At 30.0% G+C, this 20,624-nt stretch overlaps 5 protein-coding genes across 5 annotated transcripts; 4 read left to right on the top strand and 1 right to left on the bottom strand.

The window, feature by feature from the left end:
• Positions 1-34: 34 nt before the first annotated feature.
• On the bottom strand, positions 35-5,258 carry PGO_051250 (hypothetical protein, conserved; the record flags this gene model as incomplete). The annotated part of the gene is made up of 5 exons (XM_028686503.1): positions 35-692; positions 1,015-3,462; positions 3,653-3,740; positions 4,076-4,683; positions 4,927-5,258. The coding sequence occupies 5 exons, from the start codon at positions 5,256-5,258 to the stop codon at positions 35-37; spliced, it is 4,134 nt and encodes a 1,377-aa protein (XP_028542304.1).
• Positions 5,259-6,683: 1,425 nt separating this feature from the next.
• Positions 6,684-7,848, top strand: PGO_051240 (hypothetical protein, conserved; the record flags this gene model as incomplete). Its single annotated transcript, XM_028686502.1, has 2 exons — positions 6,684-7,533; positions 7,820-7,848. The coding sequence occupies 2 exons, from the start codon at positions 6,684-6,686 to the stop codon at positions 7,846-7,848; spliced, it is 879 nt and encodes a 292-aa protein (XP_028542303.1).
• A 1,332-nt stretch (positions 7,849-9,180) lies between these two features.
• On the top strand, positions 9,181-11,259 carry PGO_051230 (perforin-like protein 5; the record flags this gene model as incomplete). The annotated part of the gene is made up of 1 exon (XM_028686501.1): positions 9,181-11,259. One exon carries the CDS (start codon positions 9,181-9,183, stop codon positions 11,257-11,259), a length of 2,079 nt encoding a protein of 692 aa, XP_028542302.1.
• Positions 11,260-13,101: 1,842 nt separating this feature from the next.
• PGO_051220 (hypothetical protein, conserved) lies at positions 13,102-16,302 on the top strand (the record flags this gene model as incomplete). The annotated part of the gene is made up of 1 exon (XM_028686500.1): positions 13,102-16,302. One exon carries the CDS (start codon positions 13,102-13,104, stop codon positions 16,300-16,302), a length of 3,201 nt encoding a protein of 1,066 aa, XP_028542301.1.
• Positions 16,303-17,949: 1,647 nt separating this feature from the next.
• Positions 17,950-20,217, top strand: PGO_051210 (perforin-like protein 4; the record flags this gene model as incomplete). The annotated part of the gene is made up of 1 exon (XM_028686499.1): positions 17,950-20,217. The coding sequence occupies one exon, from the start codon at positions 17,950-17,952 to the stop codon at positions 20,215-20,217; it is 2,268 nt and encodes a 755-aa protein (XP_028542300.1).
• Positions 20,218-20,624: the final 407 nt, after the last annotated feature.

Here is a 20,624-nt window from a genome sequence, read left to right as displayed (position 1 = left end):
TAGGGATAGAGATATATATATTTTTTTTTTTTTCTCATATAGAAACATGGTTGAACATGTCTTTTAAAACATTTCGTAAAAAGTAGAATGAAGGATCCAGCGGACTCTCAATTTTCCAGACAACATTATTTTTTTTGTTCATGTTTTTTTGTTTCTGAATGGACCCTGATGTTTCGATTTCTTGTTCCTCCTTCTTGATGCATGTTTTTCCATCAATTATGATTTGATTTCCTTGAGGGACGAAATTAAGGCGTCTCTGAAAAACATTATTAATAATAGAAGACAAATTTTGCATACTTACATCACCAATGTAGATATTACCACTCAATTTATTATCTTCATATAAATTATCATCGTTAGAGATATAATCATCCATATCTGAGGAAATTTCCAGTTCTTCCAATGTTTCAGATAATTCCTGTTCATCTTCTTCTCCTTGTTTTCCATTAGAAAATTCATCATCCATGTTATAATAATTTAAAAAAGGTCTTTTTTCATTGGATTTTTCTTTATTTACATTTTGATTTTTTTCATTTAACATATTTTCATCATCTTGTACCTTTTCATTTTCTTCCTTGGTTTCTTTTTCCATTTCTTTTAATTCATCGTTTTCTTTATCTATTGACATGGAATAATGTGCATCGTTAAACTCACTCCAGAAGGTGCTATGTTCATTGATGAATCGTTTTCGTCTGCAATGAGGGTGGGGGTAAAATAGAAGCGTAGACGTAGAGTCTCTCGTTAGTGTCTAAATCCAATAGTTTGTATTGGAGTGATTATATTATTCCACTGATATGCACCGATAACACACGCACTGGTGCGAGTCTTAATTGAGAGTGTAATGCACCTTTTCACAAAAACATTTCGAAAAGGAAAAAAAATATATAAATATATATATTATATACATATAAATATATATACATATAAATATATATATAAATATACATATAAATATATATACATATATATATGTATATACAAACTGACAAATGCGAAATAAACGAATGAGTCTACCTTGTGCTGCCGCATGACTGCGAATTTGGGCATTCCCTTTTGGAGGGAAGGTTGGATTTGATTTTAAAAATATGGAATTTGTGATGGGCATTTTTTTTCGTGGCGTTAAGTAGAGTGTAAATACTTTTGATATGCACATTTTCATAGTGAAGATTTAAGGGTATATTAACCGAATCGATGGATTTAGCACTCGAATAAAGATAACGGTTAAGATAAATATTTTGTTGACTCATATTGTGAGAAAAATTGGGGGAATAAAAAGTATAGAATTTTATTTCATCCATCGATTCAGTTGAAGAATTTAGTAATAATTCAAAATTGAATGAAAAGAAGCTATTACAACTTGGAAGAAGAACAAAATTTTTTGGCTTCATTAAGTGTATTATATTTTTTAGTATATTTTGATTGATATAATTTTCTATATTAAAGGTTTTTATTGAACAATCTACTGATATAGAGACTTGTTGTTCTTGTAAATTGGATGGAATTATCTTTAAATAATCAATTAACTTTTTTTTCCATGTCATTTTTTTTTTTTTGTCTTCAAATAAACGTTTCTTTTCTTCATATGTGTTATCAAATATAATGCTTTCTTTCCCCTTTTTACCACTATTTGGTGCATGTATTTTTTTTTTTTTAAATTCGTAATAATCTGAAATGTGTACTGTTTGATATCTTCTTTTTTTTTCATCTTGTGATGAAGATTCGTCATTTACTGCTCCTCCTTTTTTTTCATCATATGGCGGAAATTTTTCTGTATCTTCCTTGGTGTATATCTCATTTTTTATTCCCATTTTCACATTTTTACCTTCTCTATATTTCAAAATGGGGTGATTTAGTGATTGCTCTGCATCGCTATACCTCATTTCATTATCATCACCAGCATCAGCATCATCGTCATCCTCCATGGGTTCAGTTTTTATTCTTACTTTTTTTTTCCTGTTCTTGTTCGCATTTTCAAATTTGTCAAAATTGTGAGCCTTGTTCAAATACGAGTAATCCACGCTGTTATCACTACAATCCGAATGTTCATTTTTAAAAAACACATTATTGTTATTTCTTTTCTTCCACCTTTTGGTGTACATTTTTCCGTATCTCATATTTCCCTGCTCCTCGATTTCTTCTTGCAAATATTCTCCATCAATATTGCTCTTACTATACCCACTTTGATCTTCTTCATCATAAATATTTTTATTTCCATTTTCTATCTTACTTTTGTTCTCTTTCATATTACTTTCCTCGCTGCTACTGATATCGTCAAAGTCATAAAATTCATCCACGTTTTTGTAATTCACGATGTCTGCTCTTTTTCCCCCCCCCTCATTTTCACTCCCATTCTCGTTTCTATGTTCATATTTTATATGATCATATGCATTATACAAATGGTGCTTATCTCTCTTTGTCGACAACCCTTCGCTATTGTTATCGCTTTTGTGACATTCGTTATTGGAGCTATTGCTTTCTCCCTCGTCCCTCAACTCATCCTCCACATCATCTTCATTTTCCTCCTCCACGTCATCTTCGTTCTCCTCCTCCTCCCCATCATCATCATCATTCTCCTCCTCCTCCTCTTCCTCATCAGGATCATAATGAGGGGAATGGGGATCATCTGTTCCACCTCCCCCACCGTCGTGGTTGTTGTGGTGACCATCGTTCTCTGAATCTTTTTCCTTGCGTACCACATCTGTAGGATCAGTATTAACTACTTTGTCTTCCTCGCGTGCACACTGTTCTTCCTTTATAGTGTAAAAGTTGTTTGTCTTTAAATCAGAATTAAAGGAACGATTTTCTTGTTTATAGATCTCTTTTTTTAAAAGTAATGAATGTTCATGCTGATTTGATTTTTGTAACGCTCCTTTTTCTTTGTTGAATTTATTTTTTCCTTTTTTCAAGACTAAATTATTTTCCTTTTTTAAATACAACATTTCTTCCTTTGACTCAAATATGAAATTTAGTTGTTTTTTTTTTGGGGGTATTTTTTTTTTCCTTTTAATTTTTTTATCAACTTTTTTATTCTGTATGGCATTCTTTTCAATATTAGTTTTTTCTTTTACATAAATTTCGTATAATTTTTTATCATCAATTTTTACATTATGATTATATGAGAAGGTAAAATAAGATTTCTCGTTTCTCCCCTTGTTCATAAAAAAATAATTACATAAATTGTGTGAAAAACTGTTTTCATAATTTCTTTTTGTAAATATTATAACATTCTTCTTTCTTGTAAGAAATGTGGACAATATTCTCTTAACCGTATCATTGTTCATGGATGCAGGAAAGGTAAACAGAATGTAATATCCGTTTTCATACTTTTTAAAATCCTTGTAATTTCGAATACATACTAGGTTTCTAATTTTTAACACATTTATTCTATTTTTGTGGAAATTCTTTTTTATGTGTACATTCATGTACGTAAGCGACGCGGACAAGAGCCTTGTAAAATTTTCTCTGCAAGTGGGTACGTAGGTATGGGGTTGGGATGGACGTTAATATCTAAATTGCACGTATGCATGTATGTGGGTGTATATTATAACTCTGGTTGGAAGTAAGGCAAAAATACAGGAGGTGTTCGAAAGAAAAGAGAGATGTAGAAAAATGGATCCAAATGTTCGAACGAATTCCTCGCTTCTTTTCTTACGCGTAAGGACACAAGAACAAGAGAGCATATCTCTGCATGCTAACTTCTATGAGTGCATTGATGTGGAATAGAAGATCTAGGAATACGCCTTGAAGGGGAAAATGGAAGTGAAAGTGAACGTGAAAATGAACGTGAAAGAGAACGTGAAAATGAACGTGAAAGAGAACGTGAAAGTGAACGTGAAAGTTGTGATAAGAACAGTTGAATGCGACTGAATTGGCGAAAATGGGCAATTCAAATGATCCAAATAGGAGATAATACCAATTTATTTTTCTTCTCTTCCGAAATGGACGGGAAGATGCGTTTTAGAGCGTGTGCTTGTTTTATTTATTTATTTTTTTTTTTTTTATATATGTTCTTTTTTTTCTTCTTTTTTTTGCCCTTTTTTTCTAGCCCATATGATAGCCATATATCAGTCCTTACTGTCGATGTCCACAGGAAGCAAGAGGCAGCCTAAGTTGTGCATAGTCCTGTTAATAATGTTGAGGATGTTGTTTATGTCGATCATCTTGGTATAATTTTTGTTGGAGTAACGAAAGTTACTTATGTAGGTGAAGACATTTGATTGTTTTATGACATCCGATTTTTCAATAAAAGAATAATCTGATATATTCAAATTTACAGAATATAAAATTTTTGAATTATGGAATTTTATAATAATCGCAGATGATCCTATGTTATCCCCATTATTTATCAAATACAATGGTAGTACACAAATTAAGTTCTTTTTTTTGCATATGATTTTTTTAAAAATATAATATTCTCTATATTCCACTGCAATAATGTTCTGATATAAATCATTGATAATTTTAAAATATTCATAACCATTTATACTTTTAAAGAACTCACAACTTTTCATGCATTTTAAATAACTCAATAAAACATATTTGCTGTATGCTTTAACATATTCGTGACATATGATCTCTATTTTCCTTTTTCTTTTTAACAATTCCATGAATACTAACGGGACACAACCAACGAAACTTAGGCTGTGGTTCGTGATTAATAGAATATCTATATATTCGCACACCCTGAAAATGGAAAAAAAAAAAAAAAAAAAAAAAAAATGTGGAAGGGAACAAGAAAGTGCAGAGGAAACAAACGTGGAAGAGATTTAATACAATAACTGTGATTTTTACCATAACGCACGAATTTGTATAAGATATGATAAGATGTATAAGTTCTATATCTACATATGACCGTATGGACAAAACAAACAATTGTATCCGTTGGTGCAAAGAAAATAAATGGTTAAAAGTATATTCCTCTCTTACCTGAGTACATTCTTAATGTCATCTGTGCAAAATTGATCGTCCCATCCACAGTTTATAAGAATATATATATTTTTATCTTTCTTGTTGGTGTAAAAATCTTTCTTGTTATTTATGTAATCATAATTATATGACTTTTTGTACGTACTATCTCTTTGGTTATTACTTGTCTCACAGTTGGTTGAAACTGCATCTTCATTGAACTCTTCCTTATTGTCATTTTGCAAAGAATCAATCAATTTACAAACCTTATTAGGAGCAGTATCCAACTCTTTAATTATCAGCAGGGTGCTATAAAACTTATGGCTATACAGTGGGACAATTTCTAATATCATTTTTCTCTAAAACTTTGTGTGTAAGTTTGTGTGTGTATATACCAAGCATGCATAAATATTTTGAAACAATTTCCTTTTTTTTTTTTTTTTTTTTCCTCTTTATGTAGTGTTTGTTTAAAAATAATGTGCTTCTTTTCTCTCTTCTTTGGAGTGGCCAATTTTAAGCTTCATAAAAAATGACCATTTTTTTTTTTTTTTTTTTTCAAAGGAAAAAAAAATGTTAGATCTGTTGTTTATAAACAAGCGGTTTCTACCTTCGTATATTCACAAGGACACATGATTTATCTATACCTCTATATTTTCTTATATATGTGAAATATTCCAGAAAGTTGAGAAGTAATTATTCCACTTTTTTTCACAATGCTCTAGTCCAAAACGTCACTTGGGGTTCAACAAATCCCCTTTTTGCTTTCTTATCCCTTCTCAATAGAATTACGTATCAAATATGTAAAACATTTCTCGTAATGTTACATTTTGCCTTAGATTTAATGATGTTCTCCCTTCAGTCCAAATTAACATGAAGTAGAGGCAAACAAAAGTATTTAAAAAAAAAAAAAAAAAAAAAAAAGAAATTTACATTTCATCCTTCATTGCAAGTTTTTATTTTCAAAAAATGCAATACATGCATTGGGCCCTATCAATTCATGTTTAGTGGACATACATAAGTAGTGGCTCACTGATTTTCTCTGTTCCTCTTTTTTTTTTTTTTTTTTTTTTTTTTCCCGCTTAAAACAGGAACATGTAAATGTTACATTGTAATTATATATACATAACACAATATGTATATTGTAGTGCCATTTTTTCTATAATGCACAACCCTCCAGTATTCGTTAAAAATATTTTTAAGGAACCAAGTGAGAATCAAAAAAAAAAAAAAAAAAAAAAAAAAAATTTTAATTACCCTAATAGGATTGGCCTGGGGAATATAAAAAAAAAAAAAAAAAAAAAAAAAAAAGAGAAGAAAAAAGAAAAAATACTAGCTTATCACTTTTCAATTTTTATATTTTTACATTTTTTCGCTTTAAGAACATGCAACTTTTGCATAAATTGCAAATTTGCAGAGAAACCTACGAACAAAGTCATTTTTTCGTAAGATGCTTTTGCTTAACTAATTACTGAATTTTATTTTTAGCTCTCATGTTCAATGAGTTGAAACCTCTACCTACGTACTAAACAACAATGGAATATATATAGATACGAAGTTGTAAGAAGGAAACTTATTTCTCCCATCATTTACATGACAGGAAAAGCGTATTTGCAGTTATGTACATATGTTTATATTTCCACATGTCCATATTTCCATATGCTTATATATCTCCATTTGCTAACAACACCACATGATCCGATTTCCTACATGTCAAACTTTTGACCGAAGACACAACATCGAACAATTTCAGACGTGCACAAAAAAAGAGTGACATCAATATGGTTACGACAAAAAAAGGAAAAAAATTTAAGGGGGGAATAAAAAAAGAAGGTGGTAAACATACAACAAAGGAGAATAAACAAAAGAACACAAAGAAATATGGAGGAGAAGAAGAAATAGTAGAAAAAACAAACATAATTACAATTAAGAAAAAGGGAATGAACGCCGTTTTCAGATCCCTCTGTCGAGATTTAGCTAATGTGTTTACTCCATATAGCATAACTTTTTATATAAAGAAATTGAAGAACTTATCTGAATTGAAGAAAAAATTGAAAGAGTTAAACTATAAATACACAATTTGCTTACATATAAGCAATCAGAAATTTCTATATAACATCACAAGTAATTACACTAAATTGACATTAACATTTATAATTCAAAGTTTTACAAATTCTGCTATAGTTAGAAAAAAATCACCCCAATTTGTATTTCATAATTTTAATAAATTTAAGCCTTTACTCATTTTGAAAAATTTTAATAACTGTGAAAACACAGATATGTTAAATTATTTAATTATTACACAAAATATATTGAAAAATCTCTTCCCCAATATAAATTTGAGTGCTGACCATGCTAATAAACCCAAAAGAATTATATTGTACTCCTATAATAGTTCTGATGAAACTATATATTTTCGTCAGTATTTAACAAATATAAGAACAAAATCTGTTAAAGAAATAATAAATAAAGCTTACGAAAATACGGACTTGGGTGAGTGTAGCAATATGTATGACTTTTTATCAAATCATTTGGATCTAAATAGTTCAATAAAGGATGAGGAAAATGAAATGATAGAATTAGGGCCTCGTGTTAGTTTCAGGATTTATAAAATTGCCGATCAAGACAAAGGTATGGAAAGAAAATGCCCATTCATGATGGGGAGAGCATTTCACATCTCGTAATACACATATATATGTGTGTGTGTATTATGAATGGTGTCCCCGTTGTTTAATCCCACAAAAGACACCACTAAAGTTCCCTCCGCATGAGGTGCAGATTGGTTTACGAAAACATGTGCACATTGATGTAAATAAATGTGGTGACATCATATAAGATTAACAGTTGACAAACGTACTTGTGTAATTTTCTTTTTTTTATAACTTTTTTTCTTTTTTTTTGCCATTTTTTTATGCAGTTATATATTCAATGGGAGATAAAAAGTGATTCTTCTTATGTCACAGAATTCAGACATTTATTTTGTTTTCCGCTTCTTTCTGTAACACACCGATGAATAATTTTCTGAACCTATGAAGATTTTTCAGACTATTTGGATAACATGGAATGTGTTTTTTCGCAAACGAACTCAAGAAAATTTCTCTTTATTTGCTACAGGAGGATATGCAGCCATATAAACTACCCACTGTTTGTGATTAATTTTACTAGATTGACTTTCATTGTTCTGCATTGTTTTACACTGTTCCATATTGTTTTACCATGCCTTGTTTTACCATGCCTTGTTTTACCATGCCTTGTTTTACCATGCCTTGTTTTACTATGCCTTGTTTTACTACGCCTTGCTTTGTACTTTTTTTTTTTTTTTTCTTTTTTTTTTTTTACATAAGGACATTTTTATAGAGCTATTTATGAATGGACAGGTCATTTGTGATAGATAAGAGTAGATTGAATAGCTAAAAAGATATATTTTTTTTTTTTAGCTAGCCAAAACAGGGAAAATGCTATATGAATATAAAAAAAAAAAAAAAAAAAAAAAAAAAAAAAGAACAAAATGGAAACAGTACAAAATATGTATGCACAAATATTTACTTATTTACTTGTTTATTTATCTGCATCGAACAACGTGTAAATATATATGTCTAAACATATGTAGACAATTTTTAACACATAAAAACTGGCACAATTTTCATATTCGTATCTTTTACACACAGTTTTACATATATATATATGTATATATTTTTATGCTTTTTAATTTTTTCTGTGTTAACATCGTCATTTTTACTTTTTCGTGTGAAATCGTTACAACGCTTTATATTTTTTCACAGATTTTGTATATTTTGCATAGTTAAAGTAATGAGCTTTTTACTTTATTTTTTTGTACCGTGAAAATAATCGTACCAAGTTTAAACAACCCTTTAACTCAAGTTGCTGTCAATGTGTAAAAACGTTTAGTTATCAAAACATAACAAGGGAATGTAGAAATATATGAATAATTGCAAATAAGAACTTTCCACCCCTCCTTTTTTTTTTTTTTACTACTGAGCATCATGTAGTGCGTAGCTCAACCTTTTGTTCTGTTTAACATTTGTCTTATTTATTATCTCTAGCTTTTAAACCTCTTCTTAAAGTATATGCATATATGTCCCTTGTAGAATAAAGAAAAATTGATGTGTATCCTTTTTCATTTATATATTTGTGTTAAATATCCATTCCCATTTGAATCAAAATTAAGAAAGCAAAGACTTGCTCGTTGGTTGCTTATTTATTTATTCATTCATTTATTTTATTTTTTTGTGTCTTAGAGTAAATGCATTTGTAAATATGGGGTTGAACTGTCATACCTTTTGCGTATGTGCATTGATGCTGCAATTTTCTGTGTACTGTATTTCGAAATCAGGGGGACTGTTTAACCCACATGCATACACTCACAATGTTGAGGATTTAGAAAAGGAGCATTTAACAAATTCCCTGGGAATGACATATGATATTATTAGTGGGAATCCTGTGGGAGACCCTTTATACACAGTAGATTTGGGATACAGAAGATATGTCCTGAAGGATAGTTTGAGGACAAACAAAGATGAACATACTGATGAAAATGTTAATCACTCAGAAAAAATAGATGAAAAGGATAATCAGAATAGTGTGTCTTATTCAGCATACAAACGGGCAGGTATAAAATGCTCGAATCATCACGAAACAAAAATAATTAATGGATTGGACGATATTAACGAGGAATATAAAAGTTATGAATTCCCATCTCAGTATGACATTCACCCTTTTAATGCTTCTAATTATTACAAAATGCTAGTTCGAAGAATTAATAGAGGAGAATCAATACTTGTACAGAAAGATATTTGTTCAAAATATTTTGTCTATTTAGACGAAGTAAAGGAAAATATGTTAGATTCGTTTTTTCTAAACATGTTAAGAGAACTTGGAGAGAATTACCAAAGCATTGGAGGAGATAAATATAAATGTGACTTGCAATTTTACAGAAATAATAAGTATAACGAAAATTGCTTAAAAACGGTAACACCTTGGATGACTTTTTTCTATTTGTATGGAACCCATTTGATATCAGGTGTTTACTACGGTGGTAAGGTAGTGAATAATTTGTACATAGAAAATGATGACATAAAAAGTGGTGACATAAAAAGTGGTGACATAAAAAGTGGTGACATAAAAAGTGGTGGCATAAAAAGTGGTGACATAAAAAGTGGTGACATAAAAAGTGGTGGCATAAAAAGTGGTGACATAAAAAGTGGCAGACAAAAAATTAGATTGTATAAGAAAAGGATGGATCCATTTAATAGTACTAACAATAATACCAAGAATGGTGGTAGTTTATATTTCGGTTCGGTTATAACAAATGAAAAAATCATACACATAGCGGAAAGGAATCTTATGATAGACGGAGGAGGTGAAGAGGATGACAATTATGGAAAAAAAAACACGATAAAGAATTCTTATAAAAAATGGAAAAATTCCATTAGTGGTAAATTTGCAAAACCCGTAAAATTAATTTTGGTACCCTTTGCCGATTTTATAAAATCAAATGATGGGAAAAATGCATATTACAAGGCCTTGGAATTTTATTCAAATTTAACTTATTCTAATTATAACCCATACCCCTTTCAGTTAAACAAAACTGAAGAGGATATGTACAAGATGCATATAAAAAAATGGAATCAATACATTGATAAAAATGTAAATTTCAATATATTTCCAAAGTGTAAAAAGGGGGAAAAAATTCTGAGCGGTTTTATTATTACAAATAAAAAAAAACGTTACGACAATTATGATATGATGCATATGTGTCCACTATCAGAAGAATGCTCTAGCGGCATAAATATAGAATCAGACAAAAGTTTTGAATTCGGTTGGATTTTATGTAGTAGGGAAAATGTGAACGAAATACATCAAATAAAAAAGCTAGTTCATGGAAGTAAAGGAGTTATTACATGTCCTACAGAGATGAAAATAGGTTTTGGTTTTTCCTTAACAATGCAAAAAGGGATTCATGCTAATATGACTATCGAACCCTGTAAAAGTAACGTAGAATCATGTGCCCTTGATACCAAGACAAGTGAAAATTCTGAAAGTTTTCTTTGGATTAATTGTCTTCCTAATAAAAAAAAACTATTATTACAAAGTCTAGAATCGAAAACTTTTAGTGAAAAAATGTATCTAAATGATAATACTTTGGTTAGTTTAAAATGCTCAAAGGGCAATTTCATTATTGCAGGATTTGCTGTAGATTACACTTCATCCAATATGGAGGATTATTTAATATGCCCTTTGGGAAGTTCCACATGTGATTTGAAAATTCGTGTTAATGAGTTAAAAAATCAAGAAATGCATTTTCCCATCATTTACATCGTTTGTTCATCTCTCTAAAACATTGGTTCTTTGAAGAGTCCTTTGGATTCTCTTACTTTGAGCTCAGCGGGGCAGGTTCTCAGGGATGGAAGGATTCTCCCCAAACGTGGGTTGTTCCCCCACTGATAGTTTTTTTTTTTTTTTTTTTTTATTTTGTTTTACCTTATTTATTTTGCTTTATTTATTTATTTATTTTTTTTTTTTTTTTTTTACGCAAACGGGATGTTAATGATGTATATCTGATTACGTACTCTGGTAATTACTTCTGCACAGCACGTCCCCCTGGCTTGTTTTCACAATTTGGAAGTATCATCCCGAAAATGATGCACAACCTTATTATGATTATGTTGTAGTTCCACTGTCTTGTAACTTTAAACCAAAGTGTAGTTTTTTCCATTACATTCTTAAGGGCATGCACAAAATGGACAAGTTGTGTATGTCCTTGAGGCACTTTTTAAGCGACCTTTTATGCCACTTTTTAGACCCCCTTTTATGCCCCATTATATGCCCCCTTTTATGCCCCATTATATGCCCCCTTTTATGCCCCATTATATGCCCCCTTTTATGCCCCATTATATGCCCCATTATATGCCCCATTTTATGCCCCATTATATGCCCCATTTTAAGGAATATATTTTTTTATTTAACCCCATTTTTAACACTTCTGTGTTGCCATCATAAGACATACGCGGAACATACGAACGCGAAACATAGTAAACAATACTTAGTAGCTCTTTAGCTTGTCTGTATTAGAAAATTCTTAAAAACTAGTGAGTGAAAAATTTAGTCAAAAGAGATGAAACTTCCCCAAGGACATACAGAGGTGTACCATGTCGTGCGTTAGTTGAATCATTACCCTATATCAATGGGACATGCGAAATTGGGCTTTAACTGCTAGACTACCAAAATTAGGAATCATTTTGAGAATTCAATAGTGAAACGTCCAAATGGTGAAAAATACTTTTTTTTCTTAGGAAGAGTAAAAAAAAAAAAAAAAATAATAATGATAATAATAATAATAATAACAGCAGTAATAGCAATAATAATAATAATAATAATAATATTTTAGAAAAGAAACGTTATTGAACAGGCTAGGAAACATTCCACTGCGAAGAAATGGCCTATATATATATATATATATATATTTACTTTTTTTACGCATACTTTGAGACTATACTAGGATTGATGTTGGATTTTTCAAAAATTAGGGTCCTATATTGAGGCCTTTTTTTTTTTTTTTTTACATTGGCATGTAATACTTGATACATTCATTTAATTAGAAAATTTTTCACGTAACCCCATTTAATGGGTTTTTCACAAATATAAGCAGATACACGAACGTTTATATAATTTGACTCCCCCGTTTGTGGTATATTTAACTCCTTATAATTTTATGAAATTCCCGAATTCAAGCTTTTAAAAGGCGTCCTGAACGGAGAACTTTTTTTTTTTTTTTTACGTAACATTTTAGTACCAAGCACCTTTGGGGCTTATTTGATTATAACAAAAAACAGTAATTGATTATTTTTTTTTTTTTTTTTTATAAATGCAAATTTGTTTAACCCCATTGAGGGTTGAATGAAAGACTATATAAAATGTTTGGTATATTCCCTCGTCCATGTTAACACCATTTAGTGTGGAAGTTTGGATGATGAACGGGTAGCAATCTGGTGCTCACGCCCCGTAGTTTTAGATATACATGTGTATATATATATGCATACGCGTGAGTCTACATGCACACATAACCCTTTCCAAATGTCGAATCATGATTTTTCTCGAAAAACATGGATACGTGATTAAGATTCAGTGGGAGAGATAAAAATAGGTTGGAAGAATTGTTACAAGGGTCGCACTCAAATAATGGACATCACAAGAACGAGCAATGTTTTAGTAGTTTCTCGATTTTTATGGAAATTTATCAATACAAGAGACTGGGTTCAGGGTCGAAATGAGATTGCCAAATCGTGTAATCCATATGGCACTATCGCACACATATACGATTTAACCAACCGTGCATATAAGTTTAGAGAAAAAAAAAATAATTCGAATTGTGTCTGTTTATCCATAAGGGAAAGAAATGAAGACTTTGACAAAAGTTCACACAAGAATCATGATATTGTATTAGATCCCTATTTGGTAAGAAAAAATAAGAACAAATTTGTTCATTTTCAAAAAAAAGCGATAAAACAGAAGAAAGAGTTGATGTTAGAAAATGTTAACAAAAGAACCTTGTCCAAATTGAGTTTACAAATAGAAGAGCTTGATTATAGACAATTAGTGAAATATAAAAATGTAAAAAATGTGATTGTTCTGAAGGATAAAAAAGAAGTATTACAATACTTAAATAGCTATTTATTAAATAATAATAAAGCAAAATACTATATTTTAAAAGTGCTCATGTTTTCCATTACTGCCAGAATGAGTACCTATCAAGTGAAGGAATTGATATATATTTTATATGTCTATAAAAAGCATAATTTTTTAAATCCATATATAATATTTCACATTATGAACAAATTAAGTATGGAAGTTGTATCGAAAAGTATGACAGTAAATGAATTTGTTTTTATGGTGGACATTTTGACAGTACCTCTTATCATGTCAAATAAGTTTGAAAAAATGATTCAAGGGTTCATATGTATAAATGTAAACAAATTTAAATTTAGCAACTATTTTGTAATTGGATATTTTTTAGCGAGAAATAATTTATACAATGAGACAGTTCTAAATTATATTGCACATTTTTATAAAAATTGTGGAATTTATTTGGATAAGTGGGACGAGAAACGGGAAATAATAAAAGAAAACGAGAATACGCAACAGTGTGAAAACAAGTCACTTATTGTAGATGACAAAAAAGATAGAGTAACAGCTGATGATACTTCGCTCCAAAATATGAATTTAATCCATTTTACAAAAGATATTCATAAACATTTGTTCATTTTAGCAAAATATGGATACACAGATGTTTATATGTACAGTAATATTTTCAAAATTATAATTTCTCGATGTGGATATTTACGACCTTTGGAAATCAGCTCCATTTTGAAATCACTTCAAAATCTGAATTACTATAACAGTTGTTTATTTAAAATGTTAGTGAAAAATTTAAAAAAAAATTTAAGTCAATATAAAACGAATTTATTGCTAGATTGCTTAAACAGCTTGTCCTATTTTAACCATATTGATGATGAGCTAATAACAAAAATTTTAGTTAGACTACCGAGAACTATATCAACATATACTTCAAACGATTTTGTTAAATTGGTATTTTTCATGAATAATTTTATTCCGTTCTCTATTTATTTTTCCCTTTTTATAAATCAGCAAATTTTATACTTTTCCTCAAGTTTTAATATGCTTCATTTGATATCACTTTTGAAAATTTTCACAAACCAGAGATTTATAAGTAATCCAATTTTCTACTTATTAAACATCAAATTGGAGAAATTTATTTCTACACATTCATGGATGAAGAATCCCCTAAATGGTGTAAATAATGAAAAATACATGCAGAGAAAAACAGCCATCAACGCAAAGTATAACATAACTTTTAAAAATCTGTTTGAAATTATTCACATAATGAATTTCATGTCAGTGAAATATACCAATTTGATTCAAAATTGCTTAGAGAGCATGTTTATTATTCAAAATGAGTATGAACAATTACATTTTCAAGAAATAAAATATATGACATATTCGTGCTGTTATTTCATACTACTTAACGATTTTTATGACGTTGTCTCAAGCAACCCGTTGTATCAGCGTATACAGAATTTTTTTTACCTTCTTGACCCATCATTGGTGGACGTAAGTCAAGATGGAGGAATCGAATGTAGCGCTAAGGTGGAGAATTCTAAGAAGGTTGATAATGCTGGCAATACTGAGAAGGTTGAAAATGCTGGCAATACTGAGAAGGTTGAAAATGCTGACAATACTGAGAAGGTTGAAAATGCTGGCAATACCGAGAAGGTTGAAAATGCTGGCAATACCGAGAAGGTTGAAAATGCTGGCAATACCGAGAAGAATGAAAATGCTGACAATACTGAGATGGATGGCAATACTGAGATGGCTGACAATACTGAGATGGATGGCAATACTGAGATGGCTGACAATACTGAGACGGATGAAAATATAGTGGAATATGACCATCTTAAGGAGAATAGCAATTTTTCACCGCATATTCAAGGATGCATCCATGGGGAAATATTAAAAAACATCACGTATAATGAATTTTATGAGGAAAATAAAATTATGAACAAAATAAGAGATAAAAAAATGGAGATAAATATATACTCAATGATAATACGAACTTTCCTTGAAGAGCTAATATATAATCATTCAAAAAACAAAATGATAAATGTATACAATTTCCGTGGAGAATATATGAAATACATTTTTTCTAAAAAAATCGATAGTGCAAAAGAGTATAACAATAACGACTGTGTGCTTGCACTGAAAAAATTATTTCCCATAATGTTTTATCCACATATAGATAAATCACTTTTAAAAAATGTTCCAGTAAATAGATATTTTATTTCCACATATTTAGTTGGGTTTCCTCTTGAAGAGGAGTTCAATCAATTTATACAAAGTGAACATGTTAAACGAGAAATGTCTTATCACCAAAAATCGCTAAACGATATGTATGAAGTGTTGAAAAGTCTACCACAGTTATGTTACAAATTTAGAATAGTTAAGGAAGGTAAAACAAATTCAACTTTTCTTTACACTCATTATATATTTGCAAAAAATGTTGTAAGTAAAAAGAAAGTTGCTATCTTATTTGGAACGAAAAATTACTTCTACACTAAGATAAACAAATTGCAAATTGGTCTTAATTCAAGATCTACATCCAATTTGTTTGACAAAGAATACATGACCAAGGGCGCCATAGCACAGTTGCAGTATTTTAAAATGTTTTTTAACAGTGTATATTTAGTGCCTGTTCATGTATGGGAAAATATGGACCTAGAGAAGAAAAAGCTTTTTTTTGTTAATATGCTTAATTTGTCTAGTGAAAAAGTTCCTGATTTCGAATGGGGATACATCTCCCTCTAAATTGCTGCAAGCCCATATTTGCACACACTTGAAATTTGCAAAACTTTTTTTTTTTTTTTTTTTTTTTTTGCAACGTTTTCTTTTCATATATATTACTTAAACTTGCCAATCTGTAAAATGTTGCAGGGATATATATATATTTATGTATGCATAAATTTTGAAGCAGGATCTTTAGTTTCAATTTCCAAGCATTTATTCATTTCTACCTCTCCAATTAGAAAAAACTTGTCAATAGAGAGAACATGTATACACAGTTAACTATTATGGTTAAGAAGATATAATTTTCCCCTTATATGTGATTGTCTCATATCTACATGAAAAACTTTCAATTGAATTTTAAAGTAATTATGAGTATCTCTTTATTTTATGCAACCGTGACAGCCAGAACGATTTACACAGTTAAAATAAATAGCATGGATAGGAATTCACAACTACGTGAAGAGAAATATTTGTTCAATTATGATTTAGTATCTCTATTGGAAAATTATTTTTTCCAGAATGCGTATGCCTTATTTATAAGTTATTAAAAGAACAAATGATACAATACACGATTAGACAAAAAAAATAATATTCGGACGGAAGAAACATAAGAATATGTACCCTTTCCTAGTTTTAACATTTTCTGTGCACTTAATCGAGTTGACAATAATAACACACACACAGCTAGCCATATAAATGTGCTTACACATTTGTACTTTTTTTTTTTTTTTTTTTATTAACAAGTCATATTTTCATTTTTTATGAACAAGTCATATATTTTTTTTTTATCTAGCTGCATTTTTTACAACAGTTGGCATTAAGTGGACAAACTTGTTTCGTGTGTTACCATTTAACATAGCATTGTTTTAATTATTTTTCTTTTTTTCTGACCAATTAAAATGATATTTGTTATTTTATTTTATTCTTAGGGAATAAAAAAAATAGAGAAAAAAAACGGATTATTTTTTGTTTCCTTGTCATTTTTTTTTATAGTATATTTTTCTGTCTCAAACCAGTACCAGGTTTTTTATATATGGGGAGAACTGCGCTAATTTTTGTGTACATGCTAATTTCGTTTTCTACTCTACGTTTCTTGTTTTTTATTATTGCCTTTTTTTTTTTTTTTTATTTATATTATATTGTATATTTGTTTGTTTTTGTTTTTTTTTTTCAATTTTTGCTATGTCTTACTGCTAAGGGGCGACTTGATTTGTTCCATTCCCATTTAAAATTGTTCTTCTGAACAATTTAGCTTTAATTTGCTTTAGAGACATTTTAGGTATGTTATAAAAATCCATTGTAATCCTATATATTTATCTGTTTATTTATCTGTTTATTTGTCTGTTTATTTGTCTGTTTATTTATCTGTTTATTTATCTGTTTATTTATCTGTTTATTTATCTGTTTATTTATCTGTTTATTTATCTGTTTATTTATCTGTTTATTTATCTGTTTATTTATCTGTTTATTTATCTGTTTATTTATCTACTTATTTATCCTTTTTTTTTTTTTTTTTTTTTGTGATTGTTTATCCCATTTGTCCACAATTTTGCCTTGCTTTTTCATGTACATAGCTTGTCTTGTCTTGTTTCGCCCCCCCCCAAGTGACTCATTTGCCAAAACATTTCACACAATTTTCGATGTTGTGAATAAAAAGCTTATTACAAAATGATTAACCATTTAATGACAAAACGATTAAAAATATGGGTATACATTTTTCTCGCCTACACCACGCCTCTATTTGCTATGAGCACTGACTTAAAGAATGATAACCCTGGTAATGAAACATTTAGTGCATACATAGGAAAGGGCTACAACATCCTATTTGGTTATCCATTACCAAATAATGAACTCATTGAAGATCCTGGATTTAGAAAAGAAATATTTGATACAAGAAATTCTCTAGACATAATTAATAATGTTGCATGTCAAAAAGACGAATATTTTAGTTTTGTAGAAGATATTAATGATGTTACGGAGTTAGCAATGGATAATATAAATGTTGAAGAATTGAATACAAATATAATTCCATTTTCAGCATCCATGCCTTATAAAAGCTATTTTACCGATTTAGAAATAAAAAGGAAAAAATATATAGTTGCACAGAACACCTGTGTGCACACTTACGTAACGCATAATTTAAGAGATTCTGCTAAAAATATTAATAAAGATTTTTTACTAGTGACAGACAAGTTACCCATATTATCAAAAGAAAAAATCGAAAAGGAATGCCAAAAGATGCTGTATCTTTACAATTCTAACAATGAACGTTGTTCAAAAAGTATTAGACCATGGGTTGATTTTTTTCAAAAATATGGGACACACTTGGTTGTGTCTGCACATTTTGGGGGAAAGACCTTCAATTCGTTAGAGATTTCTTTGGATAAATTAGAAGAAATAAAAATATATAGCTACAAATATGCCATCCGAAATGTTCCGTATTTGAATGTATTCAAAGCGCCATTGCTACTGCAGGAGGTTGTTAAAAGGAAGGGACGTGGTGGTGGTACAGGTTTGAGTAGCGGTTCAAGTAGCGGTTTGAGTGGCGCTACAAACAGACAAGATGGAGAAACCCGGAGAACGCGAAGGAACGTCATAGAAGGGAAGAATTCCAGCTTAGATATTAAGGGGGGAAACCAAATGGATGAAGAATGGAAGGAATTAACTTACGAAGTTTGGAAGAATTCCATTTATACTAATATGCGTCCAGTTCATCTTGACTTAATTTCATTAAGCTCGTTCATGCGTATTGAAAAAAAACAGTCGTATGACATAGGATTGGCATATTATAATAACCTATATAGCATGGATAAAGAAAATTATTATCTTTCGAGAGACATTACAGATGTATTGTCTGATGGAAAACAAATTACGGGATCAGGAAAAGGTTCCTTGATTTTAAGTTGTCCTGTTGGTTATGTTAAAAGTACTGGATTTATCTTCACCTTTGACACATCTGAAAAGATAAAAGGTTCTAATGGGAAGGAAGGAAGGATGAATATATACCCATGTCATAATAAGGGGGAATATGACATTTCCTGTTTATACATAAATAAAAATGTTCATGTTATTTCATTCGGATGGATGTATTGTGTAAAGCACAGTTTTGTAAAATTTGAAACGATTCACGCGAAAAGGAGTTATACATCACATGGAAAGAATGCACATGGAAAGAATGCACATGGAAAGAATGCACATGGAAAGAATGCACATGGAAAGAATGCACATGGAAAGAATGCACATGGAAAGAATGCACATGGAAAGAATGCACATGGAAAGAATGCACATGGAAAAAAAGCGCATGGAAAAAAAGCGCAAGGAAAAAAAGCACAAGGAAAAAAAGCACTAGAAAAAGAAACACTAGAAAAAGAAGCACTAAAAAAAAAAGCACTAGAAAAAGAAGCAATAGAAAAAGAAGCACTAAAAAAAAAAGCACTAGAAAAAGAAGCAATAGAAAAAGAAGCACTAGAAATAAAATGTTCAGATGGATATACCTTAGCTTTTGGGTTTAAAATCAAATTAGAAAAAGAGAAAAATTTGGAAAATGTAAAAATTAAGCCTTGCGCCCTTGGTGATAGTAAGTGTATTATTAGTCACACCAAGAACAATTCGGAATATTTATTATGGGGATTCTGTGTTCCATTATCATTTCATAGCATTAGATCATTGCAAGTGACATACATTGAAGAATCTCATGTAACTAGTGATGTGCAGGGTTCCTGTTCAGACCAATACAAAAATAAATATGATAACATATTTCTTGGCTTTTCCTTTTCCTTTGACAAGGAACTAGAAAACTTTGAAATGTTTCCGTGCACAATGAAGTCCAAGCATTGTGTCAGCAAAATCGGGAAAAAAAAAATAAAGAACTACATTGGTATGTTACTTCTATGCAGAAACGATGGTGGTGTAAAGAGGAATTTTACCCACTACTAGGTTGTCTTATGTTTATCACTACATGCTTTTGGAATGTATATATGTTAATTAAGTGCCTTATATTGTTACATTAAAAAAAAAAAAAAAAAAAATTCGATATGCATATGAGAGAACGTTATATCCAAATTAGAGAAGAAACTGCGTATTATAATATATTTATCCCTTTGAAGATTGTCATAAATTATAATACCCAGTGTGGAAGTACACACATTACTTTTTTTTTTTTTTTTTTTTTTTTTTTCCTATTTTACCTTGAGAAAATGGCTTCCTATATATAACCCCATTTTGAATGGATTCTCCATTGCTCATGCGAAAATTTAACAAATTGATTCCATGCAGTTGTAGTAATAAAATTTAGATGCTGTTTTTTTTGTGAATATGATTTTTCATTTTTCTTCTTAGAGTTA

This window comes from Plasmodium gonderi, assembly GCF_002157705.1.
Source record: "Plasmodium gonderi DNA, contig: Chr05, whole genome shotgun sequence".
Lineage (NCBI taxonomy): Eukaryota > Apicomplexa > Aconoidasida > Haemosporida > Plasmodiidae > Plasmodium > Plasmodium gonderi.
This window is presented reverse-complemented; position numbering and strand designations above follow the sequence as displayed.